Source organism: Zea mays, chromosome 9, assembly GCF_902167145.1.
Source record: "Zea mays cultivar B73 chromosome 9, Zm-B73-REFERENCE-NAM-5.0, whole genome shotgun sequence".
NCBI classification, from domain to species: domain Eukaryota; kingdom Viridiplantae; phylum Streptophyta; class Magnoliopsida; order Poales; family Poaceae; genus Zea; species Zea mays.
In genome coordinates this window covers 104,681,791-104,694,054 of record NC_050104.1, presented here as the reverse complement: position 1 = coordinate 104,694,054, position 12,264 = coordinate 104,681,791, and the positions used below count along the sequence as shown (strand labels likewise).

At 45.7% G+C, this 12,264-nt stretch overlaps 1 protein-coding gene and 1 long non-coding RNA gene across 2 annotated transcripts; one reads left to right on the top strand and one right to left on the bottom strand.

The window, feature by feature from the left end:
* Positions 1-7,528: 7,528 nt before the first annotated feature.
* Positions 7,529-9,330, top strand: LOC103638777 (AT-hook motif nuclear-localized protein 27). The gene has a single exon (XM_008661594.4). It carries the CDS (start codon positions 7,988-7,990, stop codon positions 8,801-8,803), a length of 816 nt encoding a protein of 271 aa, XP_008659816.1. The 5' UTR covers positions 7,529-7,987; the 3' UTR covers positions 8,804-9,330.
* Positions 9,331-10,759: 1,429 nt separating this feature from the next.
* On the bottom strand, positions 10,760-11,644 carry LOC103638776 (uncharacterized). The gene is made up of 2 exons (XR_559021.4): positions 11,193-11,644; positions 10,760-11,102 (listed from the first exon to the last, which is right to left on the bottom strand). It is a non-coding gene; the product is annotated as an uncharacterized lncRNA (long non-coding RNA).
* Positions 11,645-12,264: the final 620 nt, after the last annotated feature.

Below are 12,264 nucleotides of genomic sequence, written 5' to 3'. Positions count from 1 at the left end.
CAAAAATTTGAGATGTCGATGATGGGCGAGTTGAACTACTGCCTTGGGTTCCAAGTGAAGCAACTCAAGGACGACACCTTCATCTCCCAAACAAAGTACACGCAAGACTTGCTAAAGCGGTTTGAGATGAAGGACGCCAAGCCCGCAAAGACTCCGATGGGAACTGACGGACACGTCGACCTCAACAAAGGAGGTAAGTCCGTTGATCAAAAAGCATACCGGTCCATGATAGGTTCTTTGCTTTATTTATGTGCTAGTAGACCGGATATTATGCTTAGTGTACGCATGTGTGCTAGATTTCAATCCGATCCAAGGGAGTATCACTTAGTGGCCGTGAAGCGAATTCTTAGATATTTAGTCGCTACGCCTTGCTTCGGGATCTGGTATCCAAAGGGGTCTACCTTTGACTTAATTGGACATTCAGACTCCGACTATGCTGGATGTAAGGTCGATAGGAAGAGTACATCGGGGACGTGCCAATTCTTAGGAAGGTCCCTGGTGTCGTGGAGTTCTAAGAAACAAACTTTTGTTGCCCTATCCACCGCTGAGGCCGAGTATGTTGCCGCAGGACAGTGTTGCGCGCAACTACTTTGGATGAGGCAAACCCTCAGGGACTTTGGCTACAATCTGAGCAAAGTCCCACTCCTATGTTATAATGAGAGTGCTATCCGCATGGCGGATAATCCTGTTGAACACATCCGCACAAAGCACATAGACATCCGGCATCACTTTTTGAGAGACCACCAGCAAAAGGGGGATATCGAAGTGTTTTACGTTAGCACCGAGAACCAGCTAGCCAATATCTTTACCAAGCCTCTAGATGAGTCGACCTTTGCAGGCTGCGTAGTGAGCTAAATGTCTTAGATTCACGGAACCTGGATTGATTTATAGCATACATGTGTTTTATGCCTTGATCATGTTCCTTAATGCATTTTGTTGTTTATTTATGGTGCTCAAGTTGTACAAGCACTCCCTGGACCTCACAAGTCCATTTGCAAGTGATGCACATATTTAGGGGGAGATGTGCTACAACTTGACCCTTTGAGACTAACTGTGTGCTTGAGTTTGCTTAATTTAGTCTCAAAGGAGGTTTGAAAGGGAAAAGGTGGACTTGGACCATGCAAGACTTTCACTGCACTCCGATGAGAAAGTAACTCACTCCAAGTTCATCTATGTACTCTTATTGCGTTTTTACTCTTAGTTGAAGATTTTGGTGAGACAATAGGGTTAAAGGGCCAAAATTGATCCCGTTTTGGTGCTTGATGCCAAAGGGGGAGAAAATAAGGCCAAAGCAAGAAATGGATCAGCTACCACTTGAGAATTTTGAAAATAGTAGAGTTAGAGTTTTTATTTGTTAAAATACTCTTGTTTGTCTCTCATTGTCAAAACATTGGTCTCTTGTGGGGAGAAGGCTTGATTATGGGAAAAAGGGGGAGTTTTTGAATCTTTGATCAATTTCTCTTTCAACAAGTGTGTTTGACCTAGAGATAGGAAATTGAGTTTGATTTGCAAAAACAAACCAAGTGGTGGCAAAGAATGATCCATATATGCCAAATTTGAATCAAAACAATTTTGAGTTCTCATTTGTATTGATGTTGCACTTCCTTTGGTTGCTTTTTATTGTGTTGGCATAAATCACCAAAAAGGGGGAGATTGAAAGGGAAATGTGCCCTTGGGCCATTTCTAAGTATTTTGGTGATTGAGTGCCAACACAAGTGGACTTATGTTAATCTATGCAAAGTGATGGACAAAGTGCAAATCAAGTAAAAAGGTATGTTCCTAAGACTTAGTACATTGTTTTGGAAACTAATGAATTGTGTCTAAGTGCTGGAAACAGGAGAAATCAAGTTGGAAAAGAGATGACTTTGTTCAGCCAATGACAGCTCGGTCTGGGTGCACCGGACCGTGTCCGGTGGTGCACCGGACAGTGTCCGGTGCGCCAGGCCGTCGTCTATCAACTGGCTGCTCTCGGGAAGCAATTAACGGTGTACGGCTATAAATCACCGGACTGTCCGGTGATGCATCGGACTGTCCGGTGAGCCAACAGTCGGCCGCATAATCCGCGCGCGACGCGTGGCAAGAGCCAACGGTCAGAAGGGGCACCGGACAGTGTCCGGTGCGCCAACGGCTCCAAAGCGCCAACGGTCGGCTTCGCCAAAGAAGGAAAGAAATCCGCACCGGACAGTGTCCGGTGGTGCACCAGACTGTCCGGTGCGCCAGGCGACAGAAGGCAAGAATTGCCTTCTTGAAATGCTCTCAACGGCTCCTAGCTGCCTTGGGGCTATAAAAGGGACCCCTAGGCGCATGGAGGAGAATACCAAGCATTCTCTAAGCATTCCTAAGCACCAAGACTCCAATTCCGCGCATTCGATTCTTTGTGATAGCAACTAGAGCTCCATTTGAGTAGAGAACTCTTTAAGTTGTGTTGAGAGCTCGTGTTGTGACTTGTGTGCGTGTTGTTGCTCTGATTTTGTGTCTTGCGTGTGTTGCTCATCCCATCCTTACTTCCGTGCTTCTTTGTGAACATCAAATTGTAAGGGCGAGAGGCTCCAAGTTGTGGAGATTCCTCGCAAGCGGGATATAGTAAACAAAGCAAAACACTGTGGTATTCAAGTGGGTCTTTGGACCACTTGAGAGGGGTTGAGTGCAACCCTCGTCCATTGGGACGCCACAACGTGGAGTAGGCAAGTGTTGGACTTGGCCGAACCACGAGATAAACCACTGTGCCATCTCTGTGTTGATCTTCTTGTGGTTATCGTGTTGTGCAAGAACTCTTCTCTAGCCACTTGGCTTTATTGTGCTAACTCTTAATCAAAGTTTTGTGGATTAAGTTTCAAGTTTTTACAAGATCACCTATTCACCCCCCCTCTAGGTGCTCTCAGTATAAACATGAGATTGAAACTTAAATGCTTAATATAAATGCGCGAAAGCTAAAGAGCAATGTAGAGATGCAAACTCTCATAGATGACGCCGATATTTTTACCGAGGTATCCGGAACCGCACAAAGTCCCGACTAATCCTCGTTGGTACCCCTACTCAAAGGGAAGCCCACGCGAGGGCCAAGCACCACGGTCGAGTGACTCCGTAGAGAGTTGCGGGCCTTCTCCACGCGCAAGTGGTGCTCCGCTTCTGGTTCCTCTCGGACTCTCCCCGTCGTCTCCACTATTGAGCTTCTGGCTGAAAACATCGTGGGCCTTGTTCCCTCCGGTACACGGTGGCGGCCTTGACACAAACACGGTTGTCACAGTCTCGCAAGTCTCTCGCTCCACTCGATACAATTACAACGGCTCGTGCAAGAGCCGATGGGTTGTGTGGTTTTTCTAAACTAACTCAACTAACTAGGGTTCACCTAGAGCAAGCGATAAAGCGGTCTAACTAACCTAAACATTTCGTAAAGCACCTACGCAAATCACCGAGTGATTCTATTAAGCACTTGGGTGTATGAGCACTTGGGAATGTCTACTATATGCCTTGGTTTGTTGCTTGGGCTCCCACACCTTGAAATGCCCGGTTGGGTGGTATTTATAGACCCTAACACAAAACTAGCCATGGGAGAAAAGTTGTTGCTCTCTGCGGCACACCGGACAGTCCGGTGCCCCTGTCCAGTGCGCCTAGTCGTTTGACTGACACCGCAAGTGACGTTGGCGCTGCAGGCTTTTACACCGGACAGTCCTCGTGTTACACTGGACAGTCCGGTGGCTTCTCTCCACCAGTGCCACCTAGAACTAGCCATTGAGCTATTGTTCCCTGGTGCACCGGACAGTCCGGCGTGTGGCACCGGATAGTCCGGTGCTCTCAGCCGGACAGTCCGCCTATGACAACACTTGTTTTCGTTCTTGGACTTTGCTTGATACTTGTTGGTCTTCACTTGTGATCTTTATAATGTCTTCTTTTGAGGTGTTGCTTTCCTCAATGCCTTAGTCCAAGTAACTTTAGCATCCTGTGAACTACAAACATAAACACTAGCAAAACACATTAGTCTACAGGTTGTGTTGATCATCAAACACCAAAACTATTGAGCCAAATGGTCAGGGGTCCATTTGCTTTACATAGATAATCGCATGATCATGAGAAAAATTTTCCCAGTCACTTAGAGAGCTTGCACTTATATTACATATATTGCTATTTTTGCAGATCGTATGCCCACACCATGAACCATCTAAGAGAACATCTACACACTTCAAACACTTAGAACATATAGACTTGTTCTAAGGATTGTTCACTAGATTTTTGGAGTGACCAAAATAATACTCAAGTCCTATTTTCCCAAAACCCAAGGGTAATCTATTTGAGCAAAGCATTCACAAAACACATGTAGTATTTGCGTGGTTCAACTCCTAATTTTAAAGTTAATCTAATAAACTATCTCATGGATTGTTTGATGCTCTATAGTATCATTTGTTAGGACATCGATGTAACCAAATGTCTGTACACTATTGACATATGTGTTATATAAGTGCATCCCATATGTTATACATTGTTGCATATCATTTCATGTCATCTACTTTTATGTATTGTATTCATCCCAATCATGCATTATTAGGTGATGCAACAATCGAGGAGGTCATTGCCGAGTAAACCTCTACCCTTAGAGGAAACCTAAACTTACCCATGGCATGCCCTATGCATGCCTTTCTTTGCAAATTGAATAATATGATTATGGTTAATTATTGCACTATTGTGTTACAACATGATTAGAAAGCATATGATCTCTCGTCTCCTAATTGGGTTATCATCCCTTGATTTATTCCTACACCACTCAAGTGCTAGTTGTTTACTTTTGTTCCTTTAATAATTCATGCTTTGTTTTCTTAGATGTTAGAAGTTAAGATTATCGTGGGTTTCTCAACACTCACATGTTCTAGGTCATGTTTGTTCACTAGCAACCTTAACAAGTTATGATCTAAAACTTGACCAACAATACGACAATGAAAGTGAATAGTTAGTGAGGGTTAAAACATGGCTAGACATGAGATGTCTTGAATGGTGTAGCTCATTAAGTGATTAAGGACCATGTATCTGTGGTAGCAAGTCATGAACATAATCATACAAACAACTTGTCATATATGGGTGTGACAAGTCAAGTACTTGATTACAACATGTTTTCCAATGGATTTGGCATCGGGGTGAAGTGAGAAGATGAGATGTCATTAACTTGACACCTTTCAAACTATTTATTATCATTTATGATTGGATTAGGGAATGGTAGAGACATCGAGGTATCCCTTATGTACCGATAGGTCATATGGGTGATATCCTTTTGTATTTGGTGGTGTTAATGTGTACCCCTCTTCAAAGTCTATCTTTTTAATGTTACAAATTTTGTACTTTTAGATAGAGACTAGAGTTGGAATGAAATAAGGACTCGTGGAAGATTGAGATCCAAATTGCAAAGTTGCATACAATTACTTGAACCATTCTATGGTTATCAATGCTTAGTATAAGATTCTTATTTACATTCTTGTATAAAATGATTTGATGAAAATCCAAATGCATTACCCTTGATTATTATATTTGGTAAATCCTGCATAGTATAATTGAGTACTCACCCTATAATTATTGAATTTTTGTAGGTAATACCACCCAACCTATGGTTTCTTATATGCACCCAGGTTTAATGAGAACCAAGAGTGGTATAGAGAACCTTGTTTCATAGATGTGTAGGATGTGGCACAACCTGCACATTGTTATTTCAAAAATTATGTTAATGAAAGACTTCTGCTACTCTAACTTTGTTGGTTAAGATGGATGACTATAAACTATGAGTTATGAACTAAGTCTAGGGCAATGTTTTTGAACTACCATACCTTTATAATGTAATATGATCTAGTTGTGTATTGTGAATTTTTATTCCTTTATGTGATCCTAGATGAAGGTTGGATATAGTACAACATATTGGTGGTGTACTAGGATGACCAAGTAAGTGATCTATCTAACCTAGTAGTCAATAGAAGACTACTAAGTTAAGTAATTTACTTAAAAGGGAGATAATCCTAATAGACGACTAGCTAGATACCACAACACGTAAAGGATGATAAAGGATTTTTGCAACTGACAGTTAGGAGTGAGAAACATGATAAGCAATAAAAATATTAACTCATTTAACCAAGAAATTTTTAAATGGATTAAACCTATGTGTAAGGTCGCCACTTGTTATTTAACCCTTATCTATCGTAGAACTAATCTCATCTTCTTCTACATGGGTTGAGTTTTAGAATTAATATGTCCTAACTTACCTTGTCTTAAATGAATAGATGGACTTGGGCGACTAGTCATTGCAACTCATGGAACTGTATTTATGGATGAGGAGGATTACATGAATTATCCTCCAATTTAACCAAGGAGATAGGTCTACAGACTATAGTGTATGAGAGGACTACTGACCCTTTGTACTTCTACCTTGAGGCGCATGGTATTTGGGGACTCAAACTCCCAACAACAAGCAAGGGCGTATGCAGGACTACAAGAGCAACTTTTCGCCCGAATGGAGTGGACTCCGAAAACCATGTTAGGATTGACTCCTGCACCATTCACGAACCCTCAAGCACATGGAGACGATGATAACCCATTTCATCACCTATTATTCTTCAATAGGTTTCTGATGGGTTTTATAAGACAACAAGGATCTAGATGGCTAGAGGGGGGTGAAGAGCTATCACATACGGTTTTAAAGACAAAACTGAATGTCCACTACACATGTAATCTGATCACGAATCACATATATATCAAAAATGTATTCACAATGTATAATCAATAGATACTTGTGTTCTTGTGGCTTCTCTTATACAACAGATTAAACATAAGAGGTATGTTACGTCCAAGGAATATGTTCATATACTCTTCTACTTATGAGAATCCTATTCATCAACTCAATGGAACAGTGTGCTGCCTAAACTAACCCTGGCCATTAGTTGTGTGCACCGCAAGTTGCTGTTGGCGGCTTAAAAAATTAGTGCCTGGATCAACGAGTTGACTAAAGGGCCACTTGGCCGCAAGTGTATATTATTGAGCAAGATAAGCCTATTCTACGACTGCAGGTTTTTATAAACCACGGGGGGTATCGATCAATCAAATGAAAGGCCAGGTGCAGCGATAACGACGCTCGTCATTATGCAGCGAAGTTCTGTTCACTCCATGTGGAACGGGACAACATTGTCAATCAGGCTATTTTGTAGCTATCCGAATGGTTCTCTATATATTAGTATTGTACTAACAAAGTTGGTGCCCATTGGATGTCAATGAGCAAACCTCATCGGATCATCATCCTTCGATGAAAGCAAAAAAATATTGAAGTGCGTGTATCGTCGTACTGATTTCATGCAGATAACAATTAACTGAATTGAGTTGAAGAACTGGGTAAATTAACTTCAATCTTTGTTTTTCTTTGAAGGGGGTAAAGCCTTTTCATTATTAGAACTGTAAAACCATATATTTGGTTGTCCATGTCGAAGGCACGGAGAGGAGAGGCTGGTTTGTGCGCACAGTTTCGCACCGGCCACAAGTATAACGGGCAGCGGAACGTCGCAGGAAACGGGCGCGGACTATGGGACGACGACGGAGCGTTACAGAGATTGGCCGACGGCGCTCGGCCTGCTCCCTGCTGTGCACCGCCGCGCGACACGTATTCGGCGCGGGGGACGGTGTCGCGCATCCGCGCCGTGCCTCCTCGCTGCGCTCCACCTGTCCGCCGTCACGAGGCGCTCCCATGCTGCACTGCGCATGGATACAATACAACTATGCAGCAGCGCAAAGTGCAAGCGGAACAGACGCACCGAACCGGCAAAGCCACTGCTCACCTCCCCGCGCCCTCTCTCTCTCTCTCTCTCTCCCCCTCCCGCCCCTGTTGCTCCCTATCCTATTCTTATAGTCTAGAACTCTAGATCCACAAAGAAGGGGAGGCAACAAGGCAGGAAGCTTTGGAGCTGTAGGAACACTGTAGATCCAGCAGCAGCCAGTGGCAGATTTGGAAGGAGAGGAGGGTACGTGCATGGCCAGCAGCAAGTGGTGGGAGCAGGCGGCACTGGACTTCCCGCCGCCGCAGCAGCACCATCACCAGCAGCCGCAGCCGCAGCAGCAGCCGCACCAGGCGGTGCCCATGCCACCGGCGCTAGCAACGGCGCCAGCCGGGGCCGTGGGGGCCTCGCCGGAGGGCAAGCAGCAGGGCCAGCAGCAGGCGGGCGCCATCGTGCCGCTGCGGAGGCCGCGGGGGCGGCCGCTTGGGTCCAAGAACAAGCCGAAGCCGCCGGTGATCATCACGCGGGACAGCCCCGACGCGCTGCACTCGCACGTCCTCGAGGTGTCGCCGGGCGCCGACGTGTGCGCGTGCGTGGCGGAGTACGCGCGCCGCCGGGGCCGCGGCGTCTGCGTCCTGGGCGCGTCGGGCGCGGTCGGGGACGTGGCCGTGCGCGGCGCCGCGGCGCCGCTCCGCGGCCGGTTCGAGCTCCTCTCCGTGACGGGCACCGTGCTGCCGCCCCCGGCCCCGCCCGAGGCGTCCGGCCTCGCCGTGCTGGTCTCCGCCGGCCAGGGCCAGGTCCTCGGCGGCAGCGTCGTGGGGCCCCTCGTCGCCGCCGGGCCCGTCACGATCTTCGCCGCGACGTTCGCCAACGCGGTCTACGAGCGCCTCCCGCTCGCCGATGCCCCCGAGCTCGAGGTCAAGCCCGACCTCTCCACCGCCACCTCGGCTGGTGGGCAAGATGTGCAGCCGCAGCTCCCAATGGCGCCCTCCCACCAGCAACCTCCGGACATGGGCGCGGGCTACGCTGGCCACCGCTCGCCTCCGTACCCGTGGGGAGGCGACGTATGAGCAGCCCCGGCGGTCTTGGTTTTCTTGGTCCTAACATTGACTAGAGAACTAGGTTTTGTCAAGGTAATTGTTGTTGGGCTGGTGGTACTGCATGCAGCATACATGGAATTGATTCATTGGAGCCCTTCTTGGGCTCCTGTAATTTCCTTCTCCTTGGATTTGTGGTTTTTGTTGCGGGAAATGGACTGGTTTTGGCCACAGGGAGCCAAAGAATATGGAGCATTAGATCGGCATGGTGCTTGCAAATTACTCTAGCAAATACAGCAGGTTCGGCGCTGGAGCCAAGTGTTTTTAATTGTGTGGGCTGTGTGGTTAAATGAGGTGAGTGTTCTTGTTCAATGCAGACTGGCATTTAGGCGAATCAACTGATCTCGCGCTTACCACTGCATCACATTTCTTATCTTCTGATCTGGCAACACTATCTACATGTGATTAATGCACTCATGAAAAAACTGAGATCCCGTTGCCGAATTACGCTTATATATGTGTCACACTAGTCGATTTCATTTCATTTGATCTTTCTTTTATTCTAGTGTGTACTCTTGTTGACTACTACTACTGCACTACCATCCTTTGTTCTCCCGAACTTCATGATAATTTGGTTTTGCTTTTGCTTTTAAAATGCATCGCCTTCCATTTTGCCATGTTCTATCCCCACTGTACTACTATACTTTCTGATTGGTTTTTGCAAAATGCATGTACTTCCGTAGGTTGCTATACTTGCTACCACACGCTTTGTATTCGATCTTCACCTCACATTTTGGGGCCGTTTTGAAAGGACAAATGGAGAAAATCATTAACCGTGTAGAAATGTAAGAGTAGAACAAAGATAAACGGAGAATTTTTCAAGTGGGAATGTCCATTCAGATGGACGACCGTAAGCAAAGTAAATAAATAAAAATTCAAGATAAAACAAAAAAAATAAAAGAGCGGATATAATTTTTCATGATCTCTAAATTCATGTAAAATTCCTTTAAAATCATGGATTAGTTAGTCTTAATAAATTCGTCTCATCGATTATTCTTTCTCTATGTGTTAGTTTTGTAGTTAGACTATATTTAATTTCATACTAGTAAATAGCATTCTAATATATGAGAACAAAGACAGTTTTACTTTAATCATTGTAGTTTCTTCTTACTATCATTATTATTTTGTTAAAAGCTACAAGTGTCTTCCTCAGTCCATGCTGGGGGATTGCTGTTTATATCGTCCCAGCGGCTGTAAAAACAAACCTGAAGACTGGTGTCCCAAGCTACTTGACTCATCTTATTAGGCATAACTATAGATTGACTTGAATTACAAACAATGAGAATTCTTTCTATATGCCATTCATTTGGCCAAACTTTTATTCCAGATCTGCCATAAAAATTCAAATCCTATCAATTCTACTATTCAAAGGGTTTAATCTTTTTTTTTCAGGTCACTGCTGAACATATTCTGATAGTCTTGGCTAACAAACATAAAAAAAAACAATGTCTTTTCTCCCCAGCGGAGCCTACAATGTAGTTTATCTTACTTGGACAGAAATTAGTTGATCCTTTTTTGTGTCCTTCAGTTGAGCATATGATTTTAGATTATTGTATTAGTATGTAACCTTAGAACGGCTTTTAAAAAAATAAATTCACTTAAGCCGTAGACATATGCTAGGAGAGTATTCGTCCTACCTTTCACAATTATTGTCACACAGTCAAACAACAGCACGAGTGCAGCACAACGACCCAGTCCATATTAGATAGTATTACCCACAGCAAGCAACCCACATAGCCACACCACCCAATCACCCATTTCTCGACTCCATCAGCTGTCTTATTTTATCTCCTATCTTACTCTCTTTATTTTAAATTTGACTTTGTAGTTACGTGTTCTCTTCTCTATTTTATAGGATCCATCCAAAACAGTCTTACATACTTTCATCCCGAGATGTGCTGTGGCGAAGTATAGTCTGGTTGGAACAAGGGAAAAAAATATTGATTTCATGTATATACATAAAATTAAATTAAAGTTTATAAAATTGGCGCATGATTTCTCCTTAACAGTCCTGAGTAGATGGTGTTGAGAAAGCACCATGGAATCGATGTTTTGTAAAGCAGATACAGCCTGCCATTGAAGCTTCCAAAGCGAGCCATGTTGTATGTGCTTGCACACTGCTCCTAGCCAAGGCACTCCATCCGTTTCCTCGCCTTCTGAAGTCCTTGACACACCACAGCAGGGAAAGAAAAGATCACCACCAGCAGCTCTACGCACGCTGTCAGTGCCGGAACTCTTTACCTCGGACGCTGCGCCCCTGGCCCTGCTGCAACTTTGAAGTACAGTACAGGGTCTCAAAGCAGCGGGAGAGTAGTTGAACTGTGCCAAAGAAAGAGCAAAGACGGCAGCACGATCTACTTACTGTCACTGTTGATGATGGATCCACTCACGAAAAAGCCCAAAAGTTCCGCTCGAGTTTGGAGCTTTGATGAGGACGGGCAGGGCAAAATGATGCCAAATCAAAGATGCCATCGCTGGGTCAAACGAACCGAACCGAACCACGGTACGGTGCAGGGAGAGGGAGGGAATGGAGTGTGCTCGTCGGACACGAAAGGTAGCAGCGGCAGCAGTAATGGTGTGTCTGAATTTGTTTTCTTGTCAGGCTGCCATGCCACTCTCGCCATCAGCCAGCCAGCCTTCACTGGGGTCTGGGAGGGAGAGGGAGGGCAGGCTCCGTCCGCTGCTGCGCCTGCGCCTGCGCCGCTGGGGCACTGGCACTGGGGTCTGGGGCAGAGAGAGACGAGAAGATTGCCAGGCAGGGGCAGGGGCAGGTCTGGAGGAGAAAGAACGGCCCAAAGATTTGGTGCACCAGGGACACCAGATTGACCGCAAGATTCTGCAGCTTTATCGATCCCTGGTTTTCGCTGAGTTCTATGTACTGTGCGCGTGGGCCCATCCTCACAGTTGCCTCGGTTCCTCCTTTGCTTGCATTGCATTGCATGGCTTCTTTCGTCTTTCTAGAGCGGGAGGATCGGTTGCGTGCAGGTGCCTGCCATGCCATCGTACTCCCGTGGCCCTGTGCTGCCCCCTCCCCTGCTCGCTGCTCATCTGGTATTCTGGTGTGCCTCGGTCTCACGGTCACGGACCGCAGGTCACTCCCTATGCTGTCATTGCTGTGAGACACGAGGGAGGCCGTAGAGCACGACACGACACGACACGACACTGCTGTTGTGAGCTCGCGATGGAGTTGACAAACGAGATACTTGTCGGTGGAATGGGATTTCGGTCAAACGCGGCTCTGTACGAGGGCCCTATCAGGAAAAAAGTGGCCCTAGAACGAACTCAAGTAGATGCCATAAAATCCAAACACATATACTCAGGGGCGGATCTGGGTCCGGGGCTGTCCGGGCTGTAGCCCCCGTCGTGGCCCAGTAACTCAAGCGAATAGGATAGGCCCATACCGTCTCGACGTCTCGAAAAAAATAGGTCACATC